At 40.0% G+C, this 17,157-nt stretch overlaps 1 protein-coding gene across 1 annotated transcript in view; it reads left to right on the top strand.

Annotated features, from left to right (window-relative positions):
- Nucleotides 1–1,144: 1,144 nt before the first annotated feature.
- Nucleotides 1,145–17,157, top strand: part of LOC121025191 (protein FAM13C-like) — a 38,097-nt gene continuing 22,084 nt past the window's right edge. The window contains exons 1-3 of the mRNA XM_040467641.1: nt 1,145–1,315; nt 7,932–7,988; nt 11,316–11,517. Coding sequence (XP_040323575.1) covers nt 1,254–1,315; nt 7,932–7,988; nt 11,316–11,517 — 321 coding nt within the window. The 5' untranslated portion in view covers nt 1,145–1,253. The remainder of the gene's footprint in view (nt 1,316–7,931; nt 7,989–11,315; nt 11,518–17,157) is intronic.

A 17,157-nucleotide genomic window follows, 5' to 3' on the forward strand; every position in this document is an offset into this window, starting at 1 on the left:
AGTGTGATACTGAGGTAATGCTCTTCCCCCTTATTACCAAATTTTGGGTAATTTTTCTAATTAACCAAAAGTAAAAATTTGAGGTTGTTGTTGTGTTATAAATTAACTCATCGCCTGATATAGTTTGAACATACCATAAATACCATATTTAAAACATACCATCTCAGCTGCTTCTGCGAGTGGAGAGGTTAAGGGGGGGGGGTGGCTGGGGAATTTACTTAATTCAAAAATCAAAATAAGAATCTTTCACAGATGACTGTTCATTTCATATCAAGGTCAAGTTGGCAGGAGAAAAGAACAATGGAAAGAGGGCAAGACAAATATTCCCAGGGGAATGAAGCAAATGGAGGCCTGACAGCCTTCCCTTCCCCCAACAGGGCTGCCTTTATTTAAAAATGGATGGCATTTGTGGATTCCATCTCTCGCCCTTTGTAAGGGTGCTTGGGAGTGGCACTCAGACGGGCTACTCTGGGCACAGCACATCCCACCCCTTGCACGGCCCTCCAGTCCCCAGTACCGCCTGGAATAAATTCTCCACTGGCCCTGCGTGGGTTCATTCATAGCCCTGTCCTCAAGAAGCTGGGCGCTTCCTCTCTGAGACTGAAATGACAGTGCAGACCAAGCGGGTGTGATGCAGTGAGCCCTCCTTCAAATGCAGGGCAATAAAAAGCAACACACACACACACACACACACACACACACACACACAGCAAAAACAACAGCTATGTCCTCTTCTCCATCGTCGTTCCCTCCTGACGGATGAATTTCTGCGAGCCTCCATCCCTAGAGGGGGTAGCTCTGTAAAATTGGCAGGAGACGTCTGGAAGAAAGCAAGTCCCCCAGCGATTTCAGCACCTAGGCAGAAACGGCTGGGCTTTCCCACTGCCAGCCCGGGGTGGCTGGTACCCAGAGGCCTGGACTAAACGAGGTGCGGGGCCGGCGAGGTTGAGGTCCGGTAACTCTCCAGGCACTCTTTGCGCGGATCCTGGGGGGCCCGGGGCCCAGGGCCAGCCCCGCCACCGCGCCCCGCCCAGCTCTGTCCCCACAGCCTCGCGGGCTGCTGGGCTTTGTGGTTCGCCCGTGCGGCTGGGCCCCAGCTGGGGGTGTCGTTACGAGCATGTGCAGACAGCAGCCCAAGGTAGAGCGAGCGTGCCGGGCGAGCCCTGAGACTTGCCTTGCAATGCCATGTTTGTGTGTGTGCTCTAACTCCCGGAGAGCAATCAGGGAGACGGCTCCCCGGCCGGACTTGGCTGATGTTTTCTTGTTTCTGTTTCAGCCTTCAGGATAATTCCTTCAGCAGCACCGCTGTAACAGAGTAAGTGATTCTTGCTGTTAAAATAACACTTGCATGCCTTTCTCTGGAAGCAACTATCGTGAAGGTATCTTCCACCGTCCCCCGCCGCTTTTCGTATTAGATGCATTGTCTCTTGTAATCTGGGCTCTGAAGACCGGGAGAGGTGCTGACTGATGATGGGGCCCAGAAATCTTTACAGGTTGAAATCAGCCTTTTAGCAGCTATGGGGGGAGATATCATAACAAGCTAATTGCTTGCAGGAGCTCAGTGCTCTAAGATATGTATTCTTGGAGCTCAAATTAAAAAAAAATGTATTTGACATGTCAAAAGGAAGCTTTGTTTTATTTTGCCAACATTGGTGTCAGTTTTCACGGAGCATGCTGTATACATTTACAACAAATAGAAGATAGATGTGAAATGACTTGAGTTGAATTCTAGCATGTGGTAAACAGGTTAAACTTATTCTTACCCTGTCTTGTCTACAGATTTTTAAGACACAGTGAACTTTTCTGGGTGCCCTTCGTCATTTTTTGTCTTCTGACCTCAAAGATGTGGCTATAGGAGGAATAAACCATCTTGTCCTATGGCTAAAGCTGCTGATCGGGGCAACTAACATAATTTAAACATGGAATGAAAGAGTATAGTATTTTACTCAAGGCCAGCAGTCATAGTATTTTTTATTAGATATAGTTCATGGTTTTAATTCTTGTCATCCCTTCCTAATGGGATGTTTTCCTAATATTATACTATACATATATGTTACAAATTAGTAGGTAGTATGTTATACTAATATTATATGTAATTTGCATAACATTTACATATATACATTATATGAAGTATCTACACTGCATTTAGCAGTCTTTCTAGGCTAACTCATGATGTTTACTTCTGGGACCTTTTGGTAAAGTCACTCAGCAGCTGTTCAGGAAAAAGGGATGTATAAGGCTGTATACTCACCTATGTTTAAAAAATGCTGCAGGTTTGATATAGAAAAGCCCAGTAACTCTGGAACTGTTTGCTAAAATTTCCTAAAAGGCAAATAAATGTGGGAATAGATACATGAGTGTCAAGTTTTACCACAGTCATAATGACTTGGTGATGGAAGGGTAAGATTCTACAGGGAAACCAGGTCCCATGGTTTCCCACATCTTTTGTTTCTGGGTTTGGATATGCTGCTCTCTTATTGTCAAGCTTTGGGCTCACTTAACTGGAGTTACTTAAAAAAACAACAATCCAGGGTTGACTTTACAAGATGCCATATAAAATACTCACTGGGGCCAGCATCTGTTAATGAGATTGCTGCAACTTTGGTTTTCTAAAAGCCGGAGAGAGGAGGAGGGAACGTGTGCTGAGGTATGCATGCCAAAGATAGGCCGTGACTTCCTGGTTCGGGTTCACAGGTGGTGCTCTCCTCCCTTTGCTGTGCTTATAGGCACCAAGTGCTTTCTGTGCCTGATTCTTGGGAGCCCTGTGTGGCTGAATCCCTAGAGTCAGCCTCAGACATAGGGGCTTCAAAATGAGATACTCAGTTCCAGATTTCACATGGACATTTTTTTAAAAAAGGTTTTACACTTAACTGTGGGAAAAGTCTGGTACTTTTTCTTTGGATACTCCTCAAGGAGTTCTGATTGCATAAGATCCTGTTGTTGTTTTCAGAGAGGTGACAGTGATTTATTTTATAAGGCCCTGAGTGACAATTGGAATGCCATCTGGCTAATCTAAAAATGAAAGGAGTATATTTAAAAATACCAAAAGCTTCATAGGTGTCACACAGCACAAAGTAGGGTCACTGAAAACTACTTATTGTCTAGTGTAACATTTTCTCCTTTCATCAGGAATACAAAACATTTTCCTTGGTTTTTTGGCATTACCCCAAAGCCAACAGGACCAGGATCGCTATCCTGAGAATTAGATGTAGCAGGTGCTCAGTAAATATTTGGGAGTGGTCTTAACATACACAGAGGAGGCACTTGTCTCCTTGTATGTTCTGGATACATACAAACTTCCTTCCCTCCTGCCCCTATCCCTCCTACTTCCTCCTACCCACACTCACTTTTTTTTTTTGTATCTGAAATTGCACCCAGAGATGATTTTTTTTGCATGAAGGCCTCTGGTGGTGACCCTTATTAAAATGGAAATTAAAAAGTCTGTGCCCCTGGGAGGCAGATTCAAGTTGTCATTAACACTTTAATATAATTTATGTTATCAGGTAGTCTAGCCTGGAAGGGGTGAGCTTGGCCTCCTGGGGGTCTCTTAAGAGTCAAAGGGAAGGGAAATTGGGAGGGACTTAAGGACGGATTTTATTCTCTTCTCAGTTTTTTCCCAGGCCTGGCACTGTTTGTGCAGTTCTGAACCAATTCAGTTTCTTTTTATACCCAAATTCTTCCAAGATCAGAATGGCCTTGGACTTCCCTTCTGTATCTGCAGGGTCCTTTTATCTATTTTTCCATGGTCATTTCCTATGTTGCTCTGGCTACGTTGCTATATGAAATGAAGCCTGGCCAGCAAATGCATTCTGCAATGAATTAGTTATCATCTGAAGTAGTGGTTCTCAAAACTGATCATCAGTATGAACTGGGGAAGGACACTGAAACATGTACAAGAGGGGAGCCTGGGTGGCTCAGTTGGTTAAGCAGCCGACTTCGGCTCAGGTCATGATCTCACAGTCCGTGAGTTCGAGCCCCGTGTCGGGCTCTGTGCTGACAGCTCAGAGCCTGGAGCCTGTTTCAATTCTGTGTCTCCCTCTCTCTGACCCTCCCCCATTCATGCTCTGTCTCTCTCTGTCTCAAAAATAAATAAACAATAAAAAAAATTTAAAAAAAAAGAAACATGTACAAGATTCAGTTTCCCACACTTTATCCCAAAATGGGAACCTACGATTGGTGATTATATTGGAGTCAGCCCAGTGATGGGCTTTGTAAACTTTTAAGTCAGTGTTAGTTATGTTTGTGTGTGTTTGAAAAGGCAGTCTGGTTTGAAAATTCACATTCTTGGGCCTCACCTTCAGGGAGCTAGCCTATCTAGTGACACTGAGGTGCTAGTAGGGCCCAAGCCTGCCCTTTTAATCAGGATCCCAAAGAATGCTAATGCAAATGGTTCTGGAGACACACTGAGAAATCCCATAGGATTTCAGGCTGCACCTCTGCACCTTTGCTCTCAGGGAACACAGGACTACTGCGTGAATGGGAGTCTCCTTCTTGGCACAACCACATTTTATCTAATAACCAATCTGAGGCCTCTCTTCTCATTTACCCCAAGTCAATAAAAAGAACCTCTCATGGACACTTCTTTCCCCACCATTATTCTTTTGCGAGCCTCTGGAATATAAACTAAAGAGACTATTTGGTAGGCTCAGTATGGTGGAGCAGAAATACCACAGGGACCATTGCCTTCCACATTGGACTTGGGCAATTCCTTCACCTCTTGTGTGAAGGTGGCCCTTACCTGATTGCATTGGCAGGCTTAGCTGAGATGCTATGAAAAAGAAGGTAAGCGGTGAAGGTAAAGTCCCACATAAGATTTTCTTGTTTGTGATTGATAGAGGGAATAAAACTCCGAGAGGGAAAAAAGGTAACAACCCTGAGCATTTCACAAATAAGTGATTGCAAGGACAAATTATCCATATATTGTCTGGGTAACAACAAATCAAGAACTCGGGGACTTAGACCCTAGTTGATGAGACTTCAAAGGAAGTCATTTAATAGAGGTGCTGTTCACATTTTTTTTTAACTACAAAGAGTAGTAAGAAAAACATTTTATTTTATTTTATTATTTTATTTTATTTTATTTTATTTTATTTTAAAGAGAAAGACAGAGACAGAGAGAGAGAATGAGCAGGGGAGGGGCAGAGAGAGAGAGAGAGAGAGAGAGAGAATCTTATGATTCTCATAAGAGAGATCTCATGACCTTGAGATCATGACCTTAGCCAAAATGAAGAATCTGGATGCTCAACTGACTGAGCCATCCAGGCGCCCCAAGAAAAACATTTTATAACGCAATCCAGCACACACATATATACATGACTTATTTAAATAAGTTTTGTGAAATAACACTTAAACCTTATGACACTGCTATGTTGTATTCTATTTCTCTAACAACAATAACAGCATGCTGGTAGCTGCTATCTAATTTCAAGACCTACTAATAGGTCACAGTTTACATTTTGAAAAGCATTGCACGTAGAAGATGCCAAGTTTTGAATATTTAAGGAGATCATTAAAGTGGCTGGTCTTTAAATTCCTGTAGTGGAGCTATAATATAGTAAGAAAATGCCATGCCCAAGACCAGTAGGGTACTTAGTCTGAGCTTGTTTTCTTACAGGAATGGGGATATCTGGATATGGGTTCCACTGTGGAATCCAGTTTTACAGTTGGTTCAACATTGTACAGGGGGCTCCTGCTCAAGGAATCATCAGAAGAGTCACAAAGGAGATGTTAATTCAATAAAACTTAATGGTCTTCATCAAAGCAAATGTAAAATCCAACTGGACTAAAAAGCTTGTATATGTGTTCGTGTAAGCCAGTACACAGATCTATTTCATTGCTGTATCTGTGACCTAGGAATTGTGTTTCCTTGAGGGGCTACTGAAATCATTCAATAGGCCTTAAAATTGGATCAGCTGATCAGGATCTGGCCTCATACTTAAAAAAGCATGTGCAACTTTGTATGTTCTGGTGCTGAGTTTCCATTTTTACCTAATTGTACTTTGAAAAGAAAAGTTAGTAAATCAAGTGAGGGGGAGAAAAATATGTTCTTGCCAAATTCCCAAACAATAGGTATTGTTGAGCTCTAGGGTTAAAACTCCGATTGAACCTTAGTTCTTTGGAAGCAAAAATTCTAGGTTTCTGTTTGTCACTGGCTTTTCTACTTTGCAATATTACTTTCATTGGGAAACATTTTTCATTCAAATTACAAAGCTTAGATGATCTATTAAAGTGAATGCCTCTGATGGAGGAGAATAAGGCAATGCTTATGAATTCAATTGTTTACATGAGGTGGATAGAGTGGCTTACTGACAATCAAAAACATGAGAAAGCAAGAAAATTTAATTATTTTGTTAAGAAGAGCACTGTATTAAGTCGACCGATTTTTCTTTTTAACTGCCAATAGGAATAAAATATTTCAACAGGCAGAGAGTTAGAATCTATGTAGCCTTTGTTTGAATTCATTTAAAAAAAAAACCCATAGTTTAAAAGGGATTGTGAGGGAAGAGGACTGGAGCTTTCATCAATTTGTTCTGTGGACAAGTTATATACCATTGCAAGCAAGGAATATTTAAAAATTATAAATGATTTCATGAAGTATCAATATTATTATTATATTATGGTGATATTACATATGTATGTATTTATTTATTTTTGTCTACTCATTACATTGTGAATCTCTCAGAGCAGGGTGGAGGACTTTTTCAACTTTGTGTCCTTTAGAAGTAGTGCTACTAAAAGTATGGGCCCCAAAATTGTTTGTAACTTGTCTGAGACAAGGAAAGTACAGAAATAGGGAGTAAGAATTTAATATTTTATGGGAATTTGGCATTCCTGTGGCATTTTTACCAAACTACCATAGTGGATTGGAAATAGAAAACAAACTGGTCAGTCCTAAATCCCAAAGACTTTGAGAAGCACACCTCCAATGCCTAATAAATACCTGAAAGATAGCAAATGTTCCATAAATGTTTGTTAAATTATTTCCAGTCTTGCTGAGGGGCCAGAGCTAATGATTGTATTCAAACACTTATTGGATGCCTACTTTGGGGTAACACGGTGGGCACTGTGGCGGTTTATCTAGAAAAAAAATATCATTTCTTCTCAAGGAATTAATAACTAATTAAAAGAGCTCAGAGGTATGAAGGAATTACAGAGCAGTGTGAGGCAAGATACAGTTGGTTACCCAAACCTCAGAATGAAGAGTAAACATTTATGTATCAAGGTTAAAGTAGGAATGTGGCCTGTGGGTGAACTTGGTTCATGGAGCTCATAAGACTTCATTTGGGCAAGTGAAGGATAAGTAGGAGTTGGAGATGGACAAGCATTCCAGGCTAGAGATAGGAAGGGCTGAGAACAGGAACAAAGGCTCCCTCCTACACTAGAGTGGGAGAGTGGTCTTGCTCTAGATTCCCTCAGGCAGTGTTGAACGCAGAAGACTTTTCATTTAGAGGAGCCACGAATTTTTCACCAGGTTATTCCAGAAGTTTTGTGATAATGAAGGGGACTGAGAAAGTCTGGAGGCCAATGAAGGAAGCCAAATGGAAGCTGATGTGGTTTATGATTGCCTGAGGCAGAGGAAATTTCAAGAGGCAGTGCATTTGAGCCAAGAATAATCCACCAATCTTGGTGTTCGATGTCCCTCAAGTGCTTTGAACACTTCAGTCCTTGCCAAAATCTTGTTAGTTTAGGTGATTCAGAGCAGTGGATCATAAAGGAGTGTTACCTCTAGTTCTGAGGTATGATCACATATGACAACATTGGTGTCATTACCTGGTACACATGCTGGGAATTGGAGCTAGTTTGAGAGAGAGAGAGTGGTGAGGGTTGTTCTATTTTTTAGTTTACCGAACTAATCGAAGATAATTTAGACTCTTGCTGCTTCTGCTGCTACAGACTGCTGGATCTGATGTGGTTTTTTTCCTTCTCTCCAGGTGTGACGAAGACACAGTCTCCCTACATGAAGATCAGACTGATTGCTCCAGTCTCAGGTATGACCCACAATTGCTTGTTTCTTAATTATGAAGGACAGAAATCATTTGGGTCTAGGCTCCTTTGTTTCCTCTTTGAATTACAGTCACTTGTTCTTGTGTGTAAGTTCTTCTAATAAACTATCAGTTCTTAAAGGAAGTTTTGTCTTGTCCAGTTTTGGGATGCTCCCCTTAGTACCCAGGCAGTGCCTTCATATGGGGAATGCTAATTAAATGCTTACTGAATTAAATATTGATTATACCATCTCAATGTTCCCATCATAGAGCCTGTGGAAGAGATTATAGATTTCCTCACCAAACATGTCATCAAATGTTTGGAGTATGGTCCTGGTCATCGAGGGGTTCATGGTATGGCAAAACCTTCACAGTTAACTTTCTTCCATATTTGCTTGTTCAGAGCACTTTCATGTACATTTTATTATTTAATCCAAACAACCGAAAGGAGGCTGATGTTTCTCTCTTTATCTGGTAGTAGGGAAACTGAGGCTCAGAGGGATTATAGCTCATCCAAGCTAACATAGCTACCATGAAGCAGAATTTGGACTCAGGTCTCTCTGACTCTCAAGTCCGTTTGTTAGATAACAAACAATTGTTGAAGGCCTATTTTTTGTGCCAGAAACCAGTCAATACAGATGATGGTGCTACAGTGCATCAAGTACATTTTACTAGCGTGGACAGAGGATTCATTTAGAAGGACCAAATAGCCCAGAGAGGTTTCTGGGATGGATTCCTAAAGAAAATTACAATAGCACATGACGTGTGTGTGTGTGTGTGTGTGTGTGTGTGTGTGTGTGTGATATAAGGCCAAGAAAAAGAGGATGCCACCACGCAGAGGGAGCAACTTACTGGAAAACCAACAGAGGGTCGTAGAATAGCAGGCAGTTCAGCATGGCAGGAGTCTTGAGAGCCTGTGGGAGTGAGGAGGCCAGGAGTGGTAAGAACTGAAGCTCCAGAGATAAACAAAGATGGATTTCAAAGGGTTTCTGTACCTTGCTAAGGAGTTTGGAATTTATCCTGGAGGTATTGGAGAGACTAAAAAGGGCACTCAGTTTTTTCTTTACAAATTACCATTTGGCTAAAGCCCTGTGAGCATAACAATAGCTCCCATTTATTGGGCTGTGGCCTTGAGCCAGCTTCCTATGGCAGGTATTTCATAGGGACTGTCTTGTCTTTGCAAGGTGGAGAGACATCCATCTTAGGATGAGGACCAGAGAGGTGACACGCTGTGGACCAGGTGACACAACTAATATGTGGGAGGATCTTTCAGACTCTTATTCTTTTCAGAACACCACTTAGTTGTTCATTCTCAGTTATGAATGATTCCAATAAGAAGTGGCATAAATTACATAACTTGTACTTTTCTGTTTTGGAGGTTCTGAGGAACCATTAACAGGTTAGAAAGACATTTCTAAAGATGACTTTTGTATTTAGGTTCTAAGTTTGTGTAATGAGAGAAAGATACTTTTAGCTCCCCCTGACCATGTTCCTTGTTTTTCAAGTCAAGGAGGTGAACAAGATGATTTTATAAATTGGGGGCACCTTGAAAATATGTAAAAATGAAGTCCAGGTATTATTTTAGGAATAAGTGTATCAAAAGAGTAATTTTAGATTTGAAAACTGACATTTTCCCACTTATTCTTGAATATTCTAGAATTTTCCTTGAATGAGGACCCATTTAGGTTTACTGTAAAGACAGCCATTCCTTTTGTTTCTCACCGGGGAACACAGAGTGCGTGAATGAACATTCTTTGTTTCCAGTGATAGAAATTTCAAATGAACCAGTACAATTCCAACTCATGGTTTCACACCACTTTCCAAATCCATTAGTGAGTTAGAATTTTTTAAATTGTAGCCAATCTTAAGGGAAAATATTAACCAGTTCACTGGCACTGACTTGTAATTTTTTTTTTTCAGTTACTAATACTGAAGAATTGTTTCACTTGTTGGGTTCTCCTTTATCAGGCATTATGAAGTTTGTTCTGAGGCTTAAGATGAACTGTTTGACATAGTTTTATTTCCATGCCTTGCCTGACTACACCCTATAGGTGTAGTCTGCACCAGACTTCCTATCCTGATGTTTGCTTTGATCTTTTCCCAGAGGCTAACTGGAGTTCATCCTTTCAATATCAGTTCTGTGAATTTAATCTCTCTTTTACTTGTGAAAAGGCATCTTGAACAGGGGCACAGAAATCCTTTGTTTGCTGGTCTTGTTTTTTGGCTTTAGGTATCCTTGAACCATGAGGAATTGCTTCCTAACTGATCTTGTCAAAATCTCTTTTATGGGTTCTCCAATCAGGGAGCAGGAGAGAAAAACAGCACCTGCGGGAAGTGGTCACTCCTAGAGAATTGCATGATCTAGTACCAAATGATCGCCAGTGGATTGAGGTTGAGGATATTGATTGTATAAAGTGAATGCCGCATTTGGTTATATCCCTGGATTCTTAGCAAAATAAAAATATGAAATGCATCTAGATTTAAGAAGGATTAATGACTTCAAATAAAAGTGTTATGTCACTCCTTTGGAGGAAATTGAAACAGTGGGGTGATACTGTATGAATTTGCTTACTTAGTGAAAATTAAAATGCCACCCCGGCACTAAATGTATGGAGGTAACGCCAGCCCATTCAGTCACCTCCAGCAATTCCTCACTGATGAAAGCCTGACAACAGGATCTTCGAGTGTGCACTGAGGGTGTTGTCAGATGGTTTGCTTGGGTAAAATTTGGCCCTTGTTTTATATTTTTTTTCAAGTAGCATGTTTCCTATCAGAGTAGACCCTGTTAAACTTCTAGAGGCCTTTGAAAACTGTAGGGAGATGATTACAAACATGCCAGGGAAGAGGAAATAGCATGCCTTAAATCAAAGACATATATGCAGGAGAGTCTGAAGACCTAGCTACCACTCTGGGTCTGGGTGAATTAGCCCTTCTGTTAAGCACTTCATTTAATCTCTGAGGTTTACAGTCTTACTCTATAAAACTGGGATGATGATCTCTAACCTGAATCTCACATTATTATTGTGAGAGAAAAAAATATACATGAAAGCATCTTGAAGTGGAAAATTAAAAACAGATGTGATCGTATGCACAAAGTCACAACTACAAACAAAAAAATATGTATTCACTAGCAAAGATTAGAAGGGACTATGGAGTGATCTAAAGAGTGAAATTCACATTTCTTCGGTTCTTGTTCCTGTGAAACTAAGTCTACTCTAAACATTTTGCTAGATACCATATAAATAGAGCAGCTATGAGTATGCCAGCCTCGCTTTCCCGCAGCAGTTTAATACTTTTTTGGGTGCTTTCTAAATTGGGCCTTTCCTGTTTTAGAGATGAAGACAATAAAGAAAATTACCCCGAAGCCGGGGCTCTCCTAGAGGAGCCTGCACCACCCTCTCGGGAGCCACAGCAGCATGTAGAGCAGACCTTGCTGGTGGACGGCGTGCTGCGACCCAGCATGGGCAACTTCAAGTCCCGGAAGCCCAAGATCCTGCTCAAGGCAGAGAGCGGGAGGAGCCACGGAGAAAGTCAGGTAGCGGGCTGTACCTCCAGGCCTTTGCCACACTCTGGCAGGCTGTGTGAGCACCTTATTTTTCAGGAGGTGATGAGGCATCTTGAGGTGTCAGTGCGCAAACCACCCAGCACAGTTCTCTGAGCAGGCTGATAATTTAGCGCCCTTTCAAACTGATATTCTTGAATACTGGGCTTTGGCATAGGTTCAAAGGAGATGCTGCAATCTTTGCAGGGGAGAGTAGAGGAGGATCTCCTACCATCTTCACTTATCCAGGTCATGTAGCTCTTGCCCCGCATTTGGAGATTCTTCTCAGCAAAAGTCCCAAGTTTACTCTGAGCCATTCACTTTAGGCTGCAATTTAGTAGCCTTGGATAAATATTCAAGTGTGCATGCATGTGCCAGTTTGTATGTGTGTATAGCATCTGGTTCTTTGAGGTCAATGTGTTTAAATGAATGAACGAAGCATTTTTTTCACTTGATTTGGGTAATAAATTTACAGTTTCTATTTTTTTTCAAACTTTCTCTAAGTGTAGAGGTATGTAGCAAAGAATGTGATGTTTTTAAATCTTAAAAACTCCACAAATAATTTATGATGCTTTTAAAAAAAGATGAAATGAATATAATCTACTTTAATCTTACTAGGAAATTAATGAAATTATACTTGTAATGCACCTAATGTAGTTTGGGGGACACAGGTGCTTCATTAATATTAACTTTGCTTTTTTGTTAACATTTAAGTCTTAAAGATAATGTGGGAGGTTCCAAGCATAATAGATTAATTATATAATAATTTTAAGTCCAGTCCTATATAGCAAATGGGCACTAGGTGATCTTCCTATTAGAACAACTTTAGCTGAACACTTTATTTGACCTTGTTATTTTCTTATTTGTCTTGTGATTTTTATCTAATTTCTTCCTTAGCATTAAGACCTCTTAATGCGTCAGTTAAGTTTGCAATAAAATGAAAACACCCTCTGCATTCATAAAGCTGTGTTGTAATTATTTTAAACTGAGTTGACTTTCAGAGAGAAGTGAGTGTGAAATACTATTTGAGTTATCATAAACTTGAGACCCTGTCTATTACTGAATACACCTAATCTGATTAGAAGTGTGGTGTTGGGGAGGATACAGGTACCCAAAGGGCTGCCTGCAGAGTCTGATGGGTTTCAGGGAGGCTCTGATCTTGAATCTCCTACCAAGGGTCACCTGTGACACTCTGGGCTTTGGATGACCAGCCATTTCTGCTAGAGTGCTCTCTTTCTTGTCATCCTATAATCTGGCTCGCAGAAATTACATAGCTGTCACTTGTAATAAGGTGCTAATGGAGCATGCAATTCCAATCCATTGCTCATACACAGGAAGATATCTGGAGATATACTTGTATTGTCTTTGCTGCTAGTACAGCAGTGGAATCCTGGAGTGCAGGTAGAATTTCCAGTTCATTCCTAACATCTCTACCCACACAAGGAGATTCCCCCCTCCAGTGACTAAGAGAACTTTTATAATACTAGATCATTCATCTTTGGGAGAAATTTGAAACACATTTCATTCTTCCTATTTTCTTTGGGTACAGAGAATTTACACTGGTTGAGTATTGAGCAAAAACTGAATCTATAAGTAATACTATTAATAAAATCAGCTAACATGTATTTCAGTATTTACTGTGTTCCAGGCATGTACCATGTTTTACCACAATCCCACGGAATGGGTAATATCTTTGTCTGTAAAGGAAAAAGTAAGGAGTAGAGGGATTACATAATGTCTCTAAACAGAATTGGAAGAACTTGAGTGGAAGGTCTTTTCCATAAAAGCACAGTGTTGCTAACAAGCGGTACACAGATATTCCCAGATCTAGTGATTTACCTAATCCCTTATCCTACTCACACCTTAATTTTTATATAAAACCTACGATTTCACTCTGGAATTGTTTTCCTATGCTGATATGTTGTGCTGCGAATCAGTAACTACTTACTTAGAAAAGACTACTTTGGGGAGAATTTTATAAATGTAATTTTTCTTTTCTGCCTTAAAGTTTTGTAATATTGGTCACTGAAGCTAGATAAATGTTGAGTGAATGTTAGCTTGTAGGATGCAAGTTTCTTAAGGTCAGTGATTCAGTCCTTGTCTATCTTTGGATCTATAGCATTCAGTAGTCACTTAGTATTATTTGTTGAATGATTCAAAACTGGTAAGAGAGGTGTACACATGATTGTATCATCTTTTTTTTTGTGAAATGTGTGTTCTCAATCAGTTGTGAAAGTTACATTTTAAAATAATATAATCATGACTCTCTTACAACTATAAAATAAATATGTATAAAAGATTTTATTTAAATTATTAATTAATAAGGGAATCAGTAAGATATTACAACCAGTTCAAAAGAGAATGCAAAGTATCACACATTTGTAGTCTGACAAGAATTACAGAAATAAATTTCCAAATGGACACAAAATTAGCAAAACTTATAATATCCATTGGGTGGTAATCAATTACTTTCTCTTGGACATGAGAAATTATTTGCATTATGGTCAATATCTATAAGTTCACTTCTGTGGCTATAGCCTTGTAAAATACCCTATTCATAGACAAAAGCAAAAATTATCCAGATGGATGAGCTAGCCAGGGTATCTACTAAATTTCAAAGTCATTTATAATTTATATAATCTCAAAGAAAGATTATTCTTAATCACAAAATAAGGCTAGTCTCATTAGGTTTGGCCTGAGTAATTACATAGGCATAGCAAGAGTGTTAATTTACCATATAGGTCTTCTTAAGTATGCTTTGCAAAATCTAAAGCCATTCACTATTGAATAACTACAAAATTAACTTTTCTCTGGGAATTTCATTAATGCCCCTATTATTTGCAATCCCAAGGCAAGGAAGACAAGTTCAAGAAACTCCATCCATTATATTTCAACTGCAGTACCTAGGCACTTGGATAAATTTCTCTCTTCTTCAGGTCCCCAAAATAACATTAGGTTCCTACCTTGCCAGGAAGTGACCATCATTACCACATGTAAGATTGGACCCTGTAAGCCAGATAACAGGCCAGTTATCCAAGGAAGACTCTGTAGGCACAAGCTTCATAAGTAAAATCACATTTGTTCCTTAAAGTGGCCTTTTTGGGGCGCCTGGGTGGCGCAGTCGGTTAAGCGTCTGACCTCAGCCGGGTCACGATCTCGCGGTCCGTGAGTTCGAGCCCCGCATCGGGCTCTTGGCTGATGGCTCGGAGCCTGGAGCCTGTTTCCGATTCTGTGTCTCCCTCTCTCTCTGCCCCTCCCCCGTTCATGCTCTGTCTCTCTCTGTCCCAAAAATAAATAAAAAACGTTGAAAAAAAATTAAAAAAAAATAATAAAAAAAATAAAGTGGCCTTTTTTTTTTTTTTCCTGATTCAATGAAAATTATTCTCAAGACAGCATTCCAGGCAAGATGTTAGTTGAATAACAGATTTTTTCAATTATATTCAGGTAAAAAGGAAGACAGATTATTACTGAATATGTGAAATAACCCTATTGCAATTAAAAGTGAGGATATAGAGTGAGTTTCTGAACTCTCAGGTCAGCGAAGCTCAGATACCATTTTTAAATATTTTATTTTGGTTTACATAATAGAATGATTTTAAAACATAGTTTGTATTTATTATTATTCAGGTATGGTGAGGTGAATAGATGAGGAGATGACTGCCATTTGAAAAGATTCCTACTCCTAGTTCTTAAGAGGAGAGGGGGCATGCTATGCCATGCAGGGCCACAGAGGGAAGGCACCAGTGTTAGTTGGGAAGTAGAAGGGGCAGGTGGAAAGCACGGCAGAGGCCTTTATGTGGTTTCCATGGGAAAAACAAGGCGAGGTAGGGAAAAGCAGTCTTAGAATTGACTAGTTTGAATAATTTCAGTAGAGTGTGAGGTATAGGGGCTCTCTAGTACCTGGTTCATATGATTAGGGCAGAGGAATATTGCCTTCTGGAGTGTGTGAGCCAGATAGAAGAGTTGTTTCCAAGTATGGACTCAGGATTGGCTAGTTTGCATGTGAAAGGCTTGTTCCTGGGCAAGTCATTTCATATGTTCTAAGAAATGGCTAGCCCTAGAAGAGGCATTTACTTCCCATGAGTGAGGCTCTAGATGCCAGTACATCAAAAATACAGAAAATAATCAAATATGGTTAATAAAACAATCTACTAAATTGTAAGGTGAAGTAGAGAAAGGACTTTTTTTTTTAGATCCAGTAAATAGAACATTAAGATAAAAATATTGTGGGACCCCTGGGTAGCTCAGTCAGTTGAGTGTCTGACTTCAGGTCAGGTTATGATCTCATGGTTCATGACCCCCATCTGTCTCACTGCTGTCAGCCCAGAGCCTGCTGGGCTTCACATGCTCTGTTGCCCTCTCTCTCTGCCCCTCCTCCTGCTCATGCTCTCTCTCAAAAATGAATAAACATTAAAAACGATAACAATATTCCAAAAATAACTATAATAAAATTTACCTTTTCAATCCATTCAGTTTTATGTAATTAATTTTTGTTCCTATTGATCTTGCGTTAGCAATAGCATAAAGCTGTCAGCTTCTTGACAAGTTCTGTATATCTTGACTCAGCCCATTGGTGTCATCGGATTCCTGTACCCAAGACCCTGTTCTCGAAAATGCCAACTGTTTGAAGCATCTGGTCCCTTACCATGGTAGTATTGAGAGTATTCTTTGTTGAAGACACAAATTGTGGCTTGGTGCTGATAGTAGAAGCTATAGGCAAGCATCTGAATAAAACAAGCATGTATGGATGACAGAAACTGAAAATAGTTGTGATTATTTTTCTTCAAATCGTTTTCAAATGTGAAAAGTCTGATGAGAGCTCATAATAAGAATAATGAATAGATGTGACATGCAAAACAAGATAATAAAATCATTGCCCCCAAATTAGGATGTTTCAAAGGATAATGAATAAGTCTATTTTTAAAGAAGTCAGGGAGTGTTTACTTATGATTTTACAGAATAGATGAACATAATTTTTACAGAGGGAAAAACCTGGAGATATAATAATCCTGAAAGAACATGCCAAGAATGTGAAGTAAAATATTCATTAATCTGGTGTAAATTGTGGATATCTGCACTTTTTTTAAACTCTATAGGAGAGTCTAATGTGCACCTCTGAAAACCACTAGCCTGGGGGCACCTGGGTAGTTCAGTTGGTTGAGCTTCTGACTCTTGATTTTGGCTCAGGTCATGATCTCAGAGTCGTGGGATTGAGCCCCACGTTGGGCTCCATGCTAAGCGTGGAGCCTGCTTAAGATTCTTATTCTCTCTCCCCTTGGCTCCTCCCTCACTTGTTTTCTCTCTCTGTCTCTCTCTGATTCTCTCTCTCTCTCCCTCCCTCTACAAAAAAACAAAACAAAAACCATTAACCTGGATGATGCTAGATTCAAATGAAAGAAGTAAAGCTGTGAACAAGTCAGCATTTTTTTTTGTTTTTTTTTTGTTGTTTTTTTTTTGTTGTTTTTTATTTATATATGATATTTATTGTCAAATTGGTTTCCATACAACACCCAGTGCTCATCCCAAAAGGTGCCCTCCTCAATACCCATCACCCACCCTCTCCTCCATCCCACCCCCCATCAACCCTCAGTTTGCTCTCAGTTCTCAACAGTCTCTTATGCTTTGGCTCTCTCC

The sequence above is a fragment of the Herpailurus yagouaroundi genome, unplaced genomic scaffold, assembly GCF_014898765.1.
Source record: "Herpailurus yagouaroundi ecotype Mexico unplaced genomic scaffold, PumYag 67540, whole genome shotgun sequence".
Lineage (NCBI taxonomy): Eukaryota > Metazoa > Chordata > Mammalia > Carnivora > Felidae > Herpailurus > Herpailurus yagouaroundi.